This window comes from Anolis carolinensis, chromosome 6, assembly GCF_035594765.1.
Source record: "Anolis carolinensis isolate JA03-04 chromosome 6, rAnoCar3.1.pri, whole genome shotgun sequence".
Lineage (NCBI taxonomy): Eukaryota > Metazoa > Chordata > Lepidosauria > Squamata > Dactyloidae > Anolis > Anolis carolinensis.
Genome location: NC_085846.1, coordinates 90580448 through 90597171, shown reverse-complemented (window position 1 = coordinate 90597171; position 16724 = coordinate 90580448). Strand labels below are relative to the sequence as shown.

The 16724-nt window shown below is 41.0% G+C and overlaps 1 protein-coding gene across 5 annotated transcripts in view; it reads left to right on the top strand.

Moving 5' to 3' along the window:
• nxph1 (neurexophilin 1) overlaps positions 1-16724 on the top strand; it is a 210983-nt gene that overhangs the window by 103899 nt on the left and 90360 nt on the right. For 2 of the 5 annotated variants that reach the window (XM_062957822.1, XM_062957821.1), the window contains exon 3: positions 4610-4716. The exons of the other annotated variants lie outside the window; for them this stretch is intronic. In XM_062957822.1, coding sequence (XP_062813892.1) covers positions 4610-4716 — 107 coding nt within the window. The remainder of the gene's footprint in view (positions 1-4609; positions 4717-16724) is intronic. 5 annotated transcript variants of the gene reach the window in all.

Genomic DNA, 16724 nt, shown 5'->3' with positions numbered 1-16724 from the left:
TTGAAACTGTCTAGAAATTTTATCCATGGGTACTGGCAACTCTTTTTACCTGCAAGAAGTCAAGGGCTTTGTATTAGAAATGTGTACAACTGGATAATATTTTGTTTTATTGCAACCTTGGGGGAGGAGTGGAAATAACTACATCGGTGAATCTAAACAAAATGACTAAGAGCTCCTGAACTGATTGCTGTACATTTGAAAGAGAGAAAGTACTAATAGCCTTTGACTTTTGTTAGCCTCAATGCCAGCTGGAGGCCCTCAGACTCATCACAAGAATAAGCCACATAATTGCAACCTTGATGTGGTGTGCATTTGATCAGTCAAAACCAAAAACATTGCTGCAGCAGTCAAACCCCACTACACTGTATTTGTTTATATATTTGGATGATTTTCGATTTATCTATCTACATCAGAGGTGGGCAATAAGGAGATGCAGTTTTTGTCCCTGAACTGTCATGGTGGACAATATCATGTCATTTTCAACTGAATATTAACAAGGTGGTGGTGGGAGGGGAGGGGAGGGGGAAGGGAGAATAACATATGAAAATTATTTCTAGTTTCAGCTCCTGTCAAGATATTTAGGGGAGGCATTGGGAGGGATTCAGCTAGAGAGATCTGCTGACACAGCCCAGGGAAAGTGAACTAGAGCTCACTGGCAAAGAATTCCATATACCTCACCAGGCTGTGGATACTAAGATCCCATGGGATGGATCTATGGCAGTTAAAGGAGTATCAAATGATAGCATTGATACACCCCAGGAATGACAATAAATTTTTTTTTAAAAAGGCATGTGATGCATGAGTTATACATTTCTCAATGTGGTTTGCCTGAATTCAAAATAAGGCAAATACAGTAAGCTCTCCATATATGCTCTTCTTTAAGAATCTTTAGGTCCTCCAGCATGATTCTATGGTCAATATCCAGTAGAAGTTGATCATAGAGTTGCACTGAAGGACTTTGCACCCATCCAGACAGGACCCAAAATGCAAGAACTCCCATGCTTTTATCAGAGGCGTCCAAATGACACCTTCAGTAAAAGAAGAATAATTCATGACAAAGCAGGAAAACTCTGCTTTGTCATGAATTATTTAGATACTCCATTAGATCCTGGTCTTCCTGAAATACCCGGGTCTAATGGAGTATGGGTGGTGTCCTGGGACTACCGAGGGGTCAGTCCGCTCAGCCCAATTAAATTATTTGGGCCCCATGGGCCCAGAGAAGGGAAGAGGGACCTCCCCCCAAAACCTTTAAAATAAAATAAAAACTATCGGGCCACATTAGACCTCTGTCCATGCTTCTTGGAATGTACCAATGTAGCGCTAGGAGACCGAGGGAGGGGGGATGTTTTTACCATCCTTGTGGGAGGCTTCTCTCACGTCCCCGCATGGAGCTGGAGCTGATAGAGGGAGCTCTTCTGCGCTCTCTCCGGGTGGGATTTGAACCTGGCAGCCTTCAGGTCAGCTACCCAACCTTCAAGTCACAAGGCTTTAATCCACTACGCCACTGGGGGGCTCCATGTACACCATGGAGAGGTTCTCCACCCTCAATACCAGAATTTAGGGTTAACCAATAACAGTAAATTCAGGACAGACAAGATGAAGTGTTAAAGTTAATTACAGCTCAAAGTGCAGTTTATATCCACATGGCTACTGGCTTTCAAGGCTGATTAAACAAACTATGGAAGAAAATCCTGCCTGTTGCTTAGTATCATGAAATCTAAATGGACTGACTCCCTGCTACTGATAGTAGCTATGATCAGTCAAAGTTTTTGGCACTGGTAATGGAAAGTCCATCCCTGATGGCAAAGCAACACCAAGAAATATAATCAATCAGCAATTTGCTGCACTTTTATGATGTTCAGAATCAATTGGCTGAGACAGCTGCCTATTTCTGTCTAATGGCAGGACCGGTCGTGGATTACTCACAGTGTAAAAACATTGCAGCCAGTGGGGCAACGACTTTGTTCTTGAGAGTTGTAAAAGTTTCCAAACTTTTTCGTCCGATCCAGAGAGCTGTCCTTCTGAACATACTGGTACTTGTCTATATATGGACAATCCCAGGAACTGTGGATCCTGACTTTTTATTTTTCTCCCCAGCTTCATTGAAGCATACTGAGATGATTAAACTGATATTACAAGTTAACAAAACCCAGCACGCAGGGAACAAAATAAAGTGGGTTTGCTTGAGAGCTCTTTCCTTATATCCTCTCAAGGCAGCAACATCAGGAAGCAGCTGGTGAGCTTTCAGTACCATAAGAAATCTGGAGGTGGTTTCCTCCTAGCTCTATCAGTCTCCAACTACTAATAAAACTCCAGGCAAATGGAAAATCCATTTGCATTTTGCAGCTCAGCGTCAATCGGAACTGCTGGAACAGTAAATGTGGAGGAAGTGTTGGTTGATCTTTCTAATAACCGGGTTTGTTGATTAGATGGTTTTGTTCGAAGGAATTAAACAGGGCAAAGAGGAGGCGAAGGAAACATGCATATTTAAAGTGCTTCTCACAGCTAGCTTTCAGCCATCAGAGATTGCCGTAATTGGCATTGCAGTCCCATTGTGGGTGGGATGGTTAAAATGTTAGCTAAGAACAGAACTTGGAAACGCTATATCTATTTGTCTATCTCTTTCTCTCTTCATCATAAATCTTTTTATAGACAATTGGTAACCTGCCTTGAATGAGAACCAGTGTGGTGAAGTTGTCTGAGTGCTGAACTGGGGCTCTTGGAGATCAGGGTTCAAATCCCCATTCAGCCATGAGAACCCATTGGGTGACCTTGAAAGAAGTCACAGTTTCACAGCCTCAGCAAACATTTTTTTAATGAAATCTTACAAAAAAAACAAACCTATGTTAAGCTTGCCATAGGGTCACTACAAGTTAGAAATCACTTGAAAGCATATAACTACAAAGCTTGGTCTGATCACTATCCTTTCCCCTAATGTTTGGCATTAACTTGGGCATGGATACCTGAGAGACAAGATTCATTATGTTCTAAACTTGAGGGATTTTAAAATGATGGAACGCTGAAAGGTTTTTTGGATAGGGAGAACTATCTGCAGAGAGGATTAAATTCTTCAGAGCTGAAGCTTCAGGCTTGGAAGCTGTCGGTGCACTGGAGGATTTTATAAACGAAGACTTCAGAGCTTGATGGTATTACCGGGGATACATTGACAGGTGGCAAAGAGTACTCAAGCCAAACAAAGACATCTGCTGTTGATGCCAATACTACAATATTCAGTCTGTAACCAATAAATGACAAGGCAGAAATAGTTGTTTGACTACAGAAGGGAAGAGTATCAGAGCCCTGCAAAAAGGATGATGGTAAATTGTAAGAAAGTACCAGCAAAAGGTTGAGGCTGCAGGAGCCAAAATGTTCTCTATATAATTAGTTGCGAAACTGAAAAGTGGGGTGGACTCCTTGTGTTGAAAGTAGCTGTAAAGTACATAGTTGTGAAGAAAGCAGCAGCAGGCTGCTCAGAGCCAGCAGATTTTTTCTGTCCTCACTGACCACCCTTTTGTGACCTTGGTAAAAAGGAAAACCATGAGCATAATTTGCTAATAGGATTCTTGCCAATGTAACTTAACATTTAGGCATTGTCCTTGAGCAGAAGGGGAACAAAAGTTGTGATTTTAAGATTGTATCTCCATGCATATATCATCTTCCTATTACGTTATCACAAGGTTGGGTGCTTTCCAAATTTCTCCAGCGTGTTTCAAGAGGTCCAAATTATGTAGTTGGCTGTATTTGCAAAGAGGAACTCTTTGTTAGGAATCCTGTATGGATCTTTAAAAATATTATTGTTTATCAGTTTGGTGGTCAAAGCTGTACATGAGTGCTGGGTGCAAGTTTAAATTACTTCATTTTTTGCATGTGCACGCTGATAATGCATTGCCCTCCTTCCCATGAGGATTTAAAAAACCCATGTTCTGCTTTCCATGGTTTTTTGGGGAGGATTTTTGGTTGTTGCATGGTTGCCACAGAATTTTGACCTCTGCAACCACCAAAAAGTGAGTTGCAATGGTGTAAGTCAAACAAGCCGTAATAAAATGGCTGTTGAAGAAGCCATCACTTGACCCCCACTAATTGGAATAACTTTTGGCCTATTTCCAATCTTCCCTTTCTAGGCAAGGTTGTGGAACGCATGGTTGCCTCGCAACTCCAGGGGATCTTGGTTGAAACTGATTATCTGGATCCCGCACAGTCTGGCTTCAGACCAGGGCATGGAACTGAGACGGCCTTGGTCTCTTTGGTGGATGATCTCCTCAGAGAGCTGGACAGGGGGAGTGTGACCCTGCTGGTTCTCCTGGATCTCTCAGCAGCCTTCGATACCATAGACCACGGTATCCTTCTGGGTCGCCTCGCTGGAATGGGCCTTGGGGGTACTGCGTTGCAGTGGCTCCAGTCCTTCCTCGAGGATCGTACCCAGAAGCTTTGATAGCGGACAGCTGTTTGACCCCACAGCCATTGTCTTGTGGAGTCCCACAGGGTTCAGTACTGTCCCCTTTGTTGTTTAACATCTACATGAAGCCGCTGGGTGAGATCATCCAGAGATTTGTAGTTCGGTGTCATCTGTACGCGGACGATGTCCAACTCTATCACTCCTTTTCTCCAGGGTCCAAGGAGGTCGTCCAGATCCTGAACCGGTGCCTGGCTGCTGTGTCGGACTGGATGAGAGTGAACAAATTGAAGTTGAATCCATCCAAGACAGAGGTCCTCCTGGTCAGTCATAAGGCCGAACAGGGTATAGGGTTACAGCCTGTGCTGGATGGGGTGGCACTCCCCCTGAAGGTTCAGGTTTGCAGTTTGGGTGTCCTCCTGGACTCATCGCTGAGCCTGGAACCCCAGGTTTCAGCAGTGGCCAGGGGGGCCTTCGCACAACTCAAACTTGTGCGCCAACTGCGCCCGTACCTTGGGAAGCCTGACATGGCCACGGTGGTCCACGCTCTTGTTACATCTCGTTTGGACTATTGCAATGTGCTCTACGTGGGGTTGCTGCCAAAGAAGCTGGAACTAGTCCAACGTTCTGCAGTCAGGTTATTAACTGGAGCGCCATTCAGGGAGCATACAACTCCTCTGTTGAAGCAGCTCCACTGGCTGCCTGTTAGCTTCTGGGCACAATTTAAAGTGCTGGCTTTGACCTACAAAACCTTAAACGGCTCTGGTCCAACTTACCTCTCCGAACGTATCTCCCTCTATGAGCCGTCCCACAGATTAATATCTTTGAGTGAGGCCCTGCTCTCGGTCCTGCCGTCGTCACAGGTGCTTTTGGCGGGGACGAGAGACAGGGTTTTTTCGGTGGTGGCTCCGTGGCTGTGGAGCTCCTTGCCAAGGGAGATTAGGGAAGCCCCCTCACTCATGTCTTTTAGGAAGCAGCTGAAGACCTGGATGTGGGCCCAAGCTTGTGGCCCATTCTAGGAGACGAATTGATATAAGCAGATGTATTTGTTGGGTTAATGTGAAGTTGAATACAGACTGGCTCTGATTTTTGGCCCAATGCTACTGGTCCTATTGTAACAGTCACACAGTGTTTTACTGTTTTAATTGGATATGATATTGGTTTAAGTGTGTTTTTACTATTGTTGGTTTTTACTATATTTGGTATTATATGTGGCATTAATCTTGCCATTAATGTAAGACCGCTCTGGGTCCCCCTAGGGGAGAAGAGTGGTATATAAAATAAATAAATAAATAAATAAATAAATAAGTCCAATTTAGCTCATTGTAGTTCAGACCCTATTGTTGGACTGAACTAGTTCCCCATGGCTGAAGTTGGCTGGAATATACCCTTGGATACAGTGCATTTGGGGCTTGATTCTGTCTTATTTGTGTGTATGTGTGCTTGCATTGCGGGTGATACCTTCTGAATCCCACAGACCAATAGTAGCAATGGGAGATGTCGCTTCTGCCAGCTCTCTAGATTTATGACCAGACTGACTTTTTTGTTAAATGAGGAAGGATATCGTTAACTAGCTGACATCTAAATTACTGGGCATTTGAGAACAGCTCTTGGAGATGAATGGATGCAGCATCCAGGAGACGTCTCTATATCAATCACACTCAGTTCACATTTTTTGAGTTCTTGCTGCTGCCCTGACAGCTAGAGATTTGCTTCAAAAAAGTAATAATAAACAAAAATGGAGCCTTCTCTAAAGCCGAGACAGCTGCTTTAGAAGAGAACTGCACTTTATGCAAATGCTGAACTTGAAAGGCGAAAGAATTTTACAATTGCAAACCAAGGCCTGAGATCAATAGGACAGAAAATTGTTACTTTGGTTCTGGGCTCGCTATCCTTTCAGTGGGGGTACAGAATGAAGATTCATTTTCTGATATCCTATGGAATGGCAGCCATCTACCTATGCTCTGAAGGGGGAGTGAAAGGGGGCTGTGTTGCTTCCCCATAACATCTCAATATGAACATTATAACCACATAGATTTCTAGGAGCTTTGGTTTTCCTGTGTGACACTGACCTCAATTACTATGGATTCTGATAATGTCTGTTTATAGTGCTCACATATTCCTGTGATGGTAATAATACCAATACTACTAATAAGACTTTTTCTGTGATCTGCTTTCTTCTTTCTTCCAAATTAAACCTTTTCTTTTGCCTAGAATTTTAAATTTGAATTTTGGTTTTTAATTTATTTTAAGCCTAGGTAGTTTTGTTTATTTGTTGACTGATGTTTTAAAAATATAGTATATCCAACTGTCAGTTCTCATGCTGTGGATGAGTCACTGAGTAGCAACAACAACAGGTAGTTGGAGGTTAGGCAGGCAAAAAGGTCTACTCGGGAGCAAGACTCTATTGAAGAGCAACAGCAGAAGAGAATGCGGCAAATACTTACTGAACCTACTGAGGAAAAGTTTGATGTGGATGATGGGTTTGGCAATGAAGCAGTTTCTATGAGAAGTGATGGGAGTGACACTGATGGGATTGGAGATGAGAGGGATTGGACAAAAGTAGCAGAAGTGAGAGAAGTGTGGGCTGTATTGGTCATTGTTTCCACCCAACATGACTGCTGGTCAGGGATGATGGTGATTCAAGTCCTCTGGAATTCAAGGTTGGAAAAGACTTTATGAAATGCAAAGCTGCCATCCAAAACAGCAGCCTTATATTTAATACACCCTGCCCTAGTTATTAAGTTCTCCTTTTTGCTTTTCCAAATATAGTAGCTACCTGTTGAATTTGAGTTCTAAATCTTCTGTGCCAAGAAATAAGGAAAGACCCCACTGGATATTAGACTTGTGCATAGATTCGGAATGGTTATTTCCCTTCTGCCAATCCGACTTGTTTGACTTGGCCGGATGGCCATAATGGCAAGGGCCCAGCTGTCACATTTTCTCATCTGTAATGGGACCATGTGCAGCTAATCACAGCTCCTCCTCTCCTATTCGGCATCACAGTTGCATCCTGCCTTCAGTGTATTTTTGGCTTGGCTTCTGGCTTGGGCCTCTCTCTTGAATATTTTTGATTATCCTTTATTTTATTGATTCATTTTAGTTAGTGGGGCTGACTGGGAGTTGGGAACATGTGGGATGGATGGGTGGGGTCAACACACATGTTTGGGGGCTTGGAGAGTCACCCTTTCAGCTTCTTTTCCCCCTCCCCTCCTCTCCTTCAAAAAACACTTCTAAAAGATAATAATAATAATAATAATAATAATAATAATAATAATAATCAGTAATCCCAGCGAACAAAAATAAAAGCCTAATTCTCAGAAAACTACTACCACCTAGTTACCTCTCCGCTAGAGTAGAAGTAGAAACAGCTTTAAGGAAGCATTAAACCCAAAGCAGAAAGGCATGAGGGAAAAAGGCACCACAGGCCTGCAGTGCAAATCAAGAGAAAGGAGAATTGCTTTTTAAAGGAAGCCCAGGGTAGGATAGCTCCAGGTCATCGCTCTTCCTTCCCTGGGGAGTGGGAACTTGGAAGCCTCCTTAAAAAGCTGCATGCATGCACCTCTCTCCTTTAAAGTGGAAACAGCTTTAAGAAAGCATTAAACCCAGGTGTCCTCTACAGACCAAGGGGAAAGGATTGCAGAAAGAGTGTTATCTTAACTCGGATGCTTTTTAAAACCAAGTCTTAATGCAGGATACAAGGACAAACAACACTATTGCCTAAAATTATGGGAGGGGAGCCTGGGAGGCCTGCCCATTGCCACCAATGGGCCAGATCTAGCCGCATTTTTCAGCTATGGTTCGAAAACGGCCATCTGACTACAAGCTTTTTTTCAGGAGGTAGACAAAAATTGATACAGGAGTCTAGCAGTATCCGGCCAGCAGAAATTGATCGAGGTTCAGCCTAAATGCACAAGACTACTGGATAGATTATAGTCTCCATTCCTTGTTTTATAATACAGAGGGGCCTCCGTGGATACCAACATTCATGGAGGTTCAAGTCCCCTTATTTACAATGGTGTGGTAAAATTATTTCCCTTATATATAATGATAAAATCAGGGTTTACTTTTGAGATTTTTTTTCACTGTGGAAAGCACTGATGTATACCTAAGTCATGTCTTCTTGATGCTGTAGCAGATGATAGGGGAAAAGCTAATCTGGAGAACTAATTCTGAGAGGGCTTTTCATGAAGCCAAAGGGAGTTTTTTCTGATGGCATTTTATCAGATAGTAGACTTCCAAATAGAAAAGTGGCTGTATCTTTCTCTTCTCCATTGCTTCTAGCTGATGGGAAAATCATGCAAAATCTCTATAATCACCACCTGAGGCGCCTATTGTCTTCAACACTGTTTGGAATGCTATGATAGAAGCCTGCTATATTTGGACCTGAGACATATTTCCTCAACATATGTTGACATTTTTTACGCGTGGTTATTGCATTTCAAAAGTGTCATGTTTTCCAACACAGGACATCTGTGCTGATAGACAATGTTTGCGGAGTGTAAACATAAATTTAATTGAATGCACAATAAATATACCCATGTAGCAATGCATTTTCACATTAAATGTGAAGTATAGCCATGCTCACCCACTTAGCTGCAATTTCCAGCACACTGTCAACCCAGCATACATCATGTGGACTCACATAAAATGAGATATGTCTGAAACACAAGCTTTTTCTTCACAGTTTTTGATTGCTTATGGTTTAGTTTGGTCCACAAGTAAAATCAAATTAAAAACGGGTGTATGATCTGATGGTTCTGAGAGATCTCCATCTTTTTGTCTTTGCCACCATGTATTTTTAATTTTCAAACAAGGGGGTTCTTTGCTGTGACAATAAAATGTACAGGAAAGATGTAGAATGGAGAAACATCTCTGAAGTATGTATATGAAATATTCAGTGGTGTCACTAGAGGAGTGTGGAGGATGTGGACTGCAGCTCCTCATCAGAGGGGGTGACAGCAACCATGAGGGGTTGGGAGAGAAGTGGAGAAGACAGGATGGAAAGCAAACAAGTAATGTCAAGTGACTATCTTCACTCTCTTGACTCACTCAAGGTTATCGGGAGAGAGCCTAGCTGGATTTCTTTTCCCTGTGTTGATGATGGTGGTGGTATCAGATGGATTCCACTTGTCCCTCCTTTTCACTTACCATCGTTTCTCTGCCTACCCATCAAATTCCCAACTGTTCCTCCAGCAGCTAAAATGACTTCTGATTCTAGCAACAGCCATTGCATGTCAAAGCATGAGCTTTTGCGACATACTTTGATTTGTGAAGATAAATTTGTGAACACTCTGACATGCGTAGTCCAACCACCCTGTAAATCAAAACAAATTAAAGAATTTTTATATCCTAAGCATAAGGAATGTGAAGAAATCTTGTCAATTGTTCCATTCTCATTGAGGCATGGTATCTTTACATATAGAGGTTGCCCAATGTGAGGTTCCATACCTGTGAGATTCTTCAACTTAGGATAGAACAAAATAGAAAGTGTATTTTGGTCAGGGTTGGGTCAAATCTGTATACAAAACTGTGTTGCTAAGTATATATGCCCAGCAGACATAGAAATACTAGCTGATTGACCAAAGGAATACACACAACTCATCCCATGTTTTATCATGCTGCCAGGCAGCAGCTAATCTGGCTTTTTTTTTACATCTGTGTTAATGCTCAAATTGATTATCCAGATCACCATCAATATAAAATGTTGTCTGGTTCTTTTAAAGATGAGGATTAAAAATGAGATTTTTCTCATTTTCTTGTGTAACACCGAGACAAGTAAAATTTAACTCCAGGACCTGGGGGTGAGTTCAGATCTGTTTACAGCAAAACACAGATTGTCAGGTGACTGGACGAAGTAAAGGTACAGTTTTGTTGATTACAGCTGAACATAAAGTTGGCATCATCATGGGGCATCAACCAACCCACCTATAGATTGATGAACCAAGATGCAGCCTCCTCCTCTTGTGCATATTGTCTGGAATTGTGTGTATACTGAGAAGATACATCAATTCAGGGGATCTGATGATGGTGGTGATATCATATAAATTGGATAACAACCTGATCTTAAGTTATGTGTCAAATAAAGTACTATGCTGAAGGTTCAGATACAGGACTTGTGCTGAAAGTCCATATTTACTTATTTTGGGAGTGGACCCTGTAGAACTCTGTTAAATAAGATAAATGGGACTTACTTCTCTGTAAATATAGAGCAGCACCACTAATCCCTCATGCTGACTCAAAGTAGTAGGACTCACTTTTTGTCATTGATTCTAAGTGTGTGTTGATTCAGTTCTCACCTCTGAAAGGAGGTCAAACGCAGAGACATCTGCTTTTCTTGACAGGCATATGTGATTTGAGAAGTGGAGAATATCTGATGCCGATATTATGACCAATGTAGAAGTAGTGAACACATGAGGGGAGAGAAGCATTCCACTTTCTTATTTCTTTTTCTTACATGGAAGACTTCTATGGATAGAAGTACTTCTTTTCAAAGTTGCCTCTGTGGACAGGTTACCAGAGATATTTGACTGGCTGATTCTGGGGACAGCATCTGATTCAGAAAGGTTCTTCAAATATTCTTGATAACCAAGCATATCTATATTTGGTTGGCAGAACATCATCTGCTGCTGAAAACCACATTTGCACAGAGTGTACTATTCAAATAAAAATTAAAGACCAAGTCTAACAAATTAAGAAAAAACATTCACACAATTTTCTAGGCATTGTGAAGACTGAAGTAGAGTAACAGAATCATAGAGTTGGAAGAGACCTCATGGGCCATCCAGTCCAACCTCCTGCCAAGAAATAGGAAAATCACATTCACAGCACCCCTGACAAATGGCCAAGTAAATGCTCTGAGCTCTGAAACTCTGGGCCAGTCAGTGAGATCTGAGAACTCTACTTGTATATTGTATTAATTCTGCATTCCAGATGCACTCCTAGCTACTGTTTTAGTCCAGACTGATTAGGAGAAATATTTGGAAGTGGAACTTTCCTCCTCCTCCTCCTCTTTTTGCTATTCTTGTACTGTTTGTTGGAAAGATAATAAATACACAAGTTGCCTTCAAAGTGTCAGGTGCAATGCTTTGCAGCAAATGAACTGTAGAATTTTATATTACCAATTAAACCAAAACATTTATCCTCAGCATTACAGCAGGCAGTCCTTTTGCATTTGCAATATCTTTGTTTATCAAAGGTAGGCCAGACAAGCTACTGGCTTTAGCAAAATAGAATGAGAAAAATGTTTTATTTGTTGTGTTTCTACATTGTATATTTTACAGAAAGCTCTTACAAGGCAGCTTACAAGAAAAGTTAACGTGAAAACAGTTGAAGAAAAACAACAGCATCAGATTAAAAACACACACAGTGGGTAGCACTAAGATCAATAGAAAGCGTGGTGGAATAAAAAAGTCTTCAGGGGTATTCAATAATTTTAAAGAAAACATGCCTTTATGAAATCTTCGAATATGACATGACAAAGAATATGTATGTAATATATTCCTATTTCTAGAAGGCTGTGAAACATAGATGCCTGAAATTTGGCATGATCACAAGAATTTCTAACATTTGCAAAACTGCTCATTTCTACATCTGGCAGTGTATGCATAATTCTTACACATGTTTACTTATTTCAAAGGGGAGAGAGTTAACTGATACTTTTATTATTAGGCTGAATGAAAGTGGCACAAATGCATGCAAGCTATTTTTATGCTATCCAGTGTGTTGAAATATTCCAAAGAACCCAGGTTCACACACTTGGAAGATATTTTTGATTGGTCCTAATGATACCAATTTTATTATAGGCCACTGGCATACCCTCCAACATTTCATAGATGAAAAACAGGACACATGCGGCTAATAAATATCAGTATGGGATCAAGATGATAAAAAGTATTCATGAGGAAAATATTGCTTTGGAGCAGTAATTCCCAAAGTGGGTGCTACCGCCCCCTGATGGGTGCTACAATCCAGGGGGGCAGTGACGGCCGCAGGTACATTTGTGGGTGATAAATAACTGTATTACCTTTCTATTCTGAGTTCAAAAAATAGTTCATAATTTCAAACTTCAATGTTTCTAACTTACACCTTTCTTTACAATATTTTACGAAAAAGGTACAAACATTAATACATATATTTTTCTGTTTAATTGCTATTAATTTTTTTAAAAAAAATTAATTTCCAGGGGGCACTGAGTAATATTTTTTCTGGAAAGGGGGCAGTAGGCCAAATATGTTTGGGAACCACTGCTTTGGAGGGATAAGACTCTGAGCATATCTATATGGGCAGTTTAACACAGGGAGGGCAAAAATTGGCCTCATGACATCCACATGATGCACAGGGTCTTCTTGCCCTCAATGCAAGACAAAGCTGCTTAATGCATTTTTGCCGTGTGTTAGGCAATGTTGAGAAGTGATCTGGAGTTTCCTTAAAGCTCCATAGCAGCCCTGCACTTCAGGCTAGTGTAAACGTTTGCCTGGTTCTGAATTGGAACTGACCACACAGTTCACACATCTATCTCACTATCCCTGGGATCCATGGTGTGGGGACAGGAGGATGGTATCTACATTGGTTGTTTCGTCATGGTTGTAATGGTGGTCATGGAGCTCCAAAGAGGTCCTGGCTATCCCTGGGCCAGCAATGGTGCCCTGGGACAGGCAGGATTGATTTGGAGCTCTGTGATCAATATTACAATGGCAACAGGACACCCAAGGTAAGAGTAGCCAAGCCATTCAGCGCGGATGAATCCAGTTTGGCCCTACAGAGGGGTGAAGGTGGGCAGTGGAGTTACTCCCAGGGCTGGAGCTATGGACCAACCCTGGGTTTTCCTGACCATGTAGATACACACACTGTCCTCTCCAAACTCTGGTTGAATTTAGTTTGTATAATAAATCTCCTTCAGTGCCCCTGTATCATTGCTAGGTTGTGAGGAATGCTTGGAGCTGTAGTTCGAAATCATTTAGAAGGCCACACTTTCCCCACCTATGGCTTAGAGAATTTAAACATAACAAAAAGTGTAGTTCTTAAAGACTTTATATGCTATTAGCCACAAGGTTACTGAAAGCTGTTTTCCAGCAGGAGTGCTTGCTGTTGTAGCAGGATTGCTGATAACATAGAGGATATAATGCCATGGTTCTCTGGGGATTCTCCAGTGCAGTTGCCTCTGTGTAAATTGCTTGTATATGTTTCGGCCTCCTGCTTGAAGCTCAGTGGGCAGTCTCTCTATAGGGTCAGCAGTTCATGATCTGACTTATAAATATGTTAGATAATAGACTTCTTTGGGTAATGTCACCTGAAAGAGCAGTCTTAGTAAACACAGGGAAATCTCCTGAATGGCACCAGAAATATTTACAGTTATTTTTCTCTTTGCTTTGGATTGACTGTTGTATTGATCCTTCCCTTTTTCATCTTGGCAAGCTGCAAAAGAGCTTACCTAGGCAAAGCAAAACACTCTTCCTTTTAAAGTAGGGATTGGTGAAAAGTGGTCCATAGGGCACATATAGATCTCTATTGTTTGACTTTAATATATTTGTTTTACTGAAAAAACCCTGCACAAAACATGGCTTTCTGCAAAAAATGTATGCATTGTATACATAAAACCAATTTTTATGCAATGACCACATATCTGATATCCTATACTGTCTACTGAATAATTTCTCAAAACATTTTGGGAAGGATAAATACAAAATGAGAACTGTATTGTTAGGGGTTCACTATTATCCAAGGTTTCCAAGACCGGATCTTAGAATGTATCCCCTATTGATATGGTGTGTGTGAGTCATACTGTAGGTAGTTTTACAAATCTATAACTGCAATAAATAATTCCAGCCAATGTTTTCCTTGTAAGCTACCTTATGGATTTTTAAGAAGGATAAACAAGGGGATAGAAGAGGATATGGACTGGCTTAATGTTTCCATGTGCTAATTTATATTCCTTAGCATAATTAATAATAATGGAGAAGATTGCAAACAGGTTACTTTATACCTGTTCATTCTGATGTCTACATACTGCTGATGGACAGTTTCAAATCTTCTGATGTTGCTTCCCATGATGTTTAATAAATCTTCACATTGAACTGCTCTTCAAATAAGTGATGGCTTCAAAAAGAAGAATGCCATTGTAAAGTAGGGCACATGGCCATTTTAGGCCTGAAAGGCAGGGTAGAAATATTTTTCATAAATTAATAGTGCACACAAGTGTCTGGAGTGGTCACTGTTAAAGCATCCATTAATATATTCAAACTGAATTCAATGGCCACTAGAAATACTGTTTATTATGCCAGTTTCTTTGTATAATGGTAAGCTGTAGCATTGCTTACACTTTCACATATACTAAAGCAGAGAGAATTTATGGAGCAACCATTGTGCCAGTGAATGGCTATTCAAGTGGAATATATTTTTCCGGCTTTCCACTTTGATCAATAGGTTAATTAAAGGTCTGTTTTGTAAAACACAAACATGCACAATCACTCCCGCACTCAGTTCTATATTATTGATTATTTTCATAATTAAAACACAACCAGTTGTAAATATCACCCAATTCAGATCCAATGCCTTCATTCATATGCAGCCAAGAACTGTACACCTACCTCTGAAATCCCATTTTTCTTGTTTAATCCAAGGCAGCAAAGCAAGCTGGCAGCACTTAACATGATTATGTCAACTTCTCACACAAGTTAGCTTCCAGCTGAGGGAGCTGACGTGAAGCGTCAATACGCCAGGGCTAATTATATTGATGGAGAAAAAGTTACCTTTCTTTCGTGTGCAGCAAATGTTTCCCATGGATAAAAGCTTGCTTTGCACATACTGTGATCTTATCCCAAAAGATTTCATAGAGAGGCTAGAAATCTCTATGCAATGCAATTACAATAATGTAGATGATTTGGTCCTCATTGTCTGACAGTTTGATCAGGATTTCAACATGGGTTCTCTGTCATTTGATCACATTGATGCAGTTACAGAGTCTTGGTTGCTGTGATTTTTTCGGGCTGTATGGTCGTGTTCCAGAAGCATTCTGGAACATGGCCATACAGCCCAAAAAACTCACATCAACCCACTGATTCCGGCCATGAAATCCTTCGACAGTTACAGAGTTCTTATCCATACTGTATGTTGTCCCACATGTGCTTGATGTCCAGACTGTGGACCCCATCTTAGATGGAGTGAAATGACTGCTTCAGATAGCACATTTTGGGTGTAGCAGTGGTTTCTGTTGGGCCTGCTTAACTATCCTGCTACCTTTGATGAAGTGGAAGAGCACTATCTAGAGGAGATGAGTCAGGAGCATCCCTGGCTCAGTGATTTTAAGGCCTAAACGGGAGACTTGGAATGGCAATTATGATGGAACAGAGACAATGGTCAGACGTGTATCCCTGAGAGGAGGACATTTAAACTTTGCTTATATTCCCCCTTCACTAGAGGTTCTTAATGATTGGTTGGATGTACATCTCTCATGGATACTTTGCTAGTAGATTTTTTTTTGCTGGCAGTGGATTGGCTAAATCAGTGGTTCTCAACGTGGGGTCCCCAGATGTTTTTGTCCTTCAATTCCCAGAAATCCTAACAGCTGGTAAACTGGCTGGGATTTCTGGAAGTTGTAGGCCAAAACACCTGGGGACCCACAGGTTGAGAATCACTGGGCTAGATGGTACTGAACTATCTTCCAGTTCTATGAACCCATGGTTCCATGTGATGCTATAAGGGGAAGCCTTTGGTGATTTCATTAATAAGCAACCACGTTTAGATAGAGGGTCCCAGTCAAAAAAGAAGCTACCAAGTCCAACCAATCAAGAAATGAATACAAAAACATTTTTAGGATAGAACTCTCACTCTGAGATTTCCTTCACTTAAAGATGCAAGTTGAGATTCTAAGGTATGTCAATACTAATTAGTATTAGTAACAGTGTTCAAGAAAAAAAAATCAAATGGTAGTCCAAAGGGTGTTTGTATGTGACATTGAAGGTTGAGGGCACTGTCTTCTCCTTCAAGCCAGGATATAAACAAACAAACAAACAAACAGCTTGGACCAGACCTGTGAGCCCAATTCAAATGCTATTCATGTTGCCTCCACTTGCATGAACATATGCTAAACTGAAAACCTTTCTATGTGGGGAACATCAGAAGTTTTGTGGGAGAACTCTCAGAATTGTTCATGATGGCTGGACATTTTGGGAAATGTAATACTAAATAGTGGCATTTTCATGTGCTTGGAAAAATATTTTTCGTGCCAAGAATTTCTTTACTTTCGACATCTTAGCTAAGCTTACTAAGCAAACAGTATATGTTGAATAATACATTTGTGTTTTAAATGACAAGTGATTTCTTGCAAAAA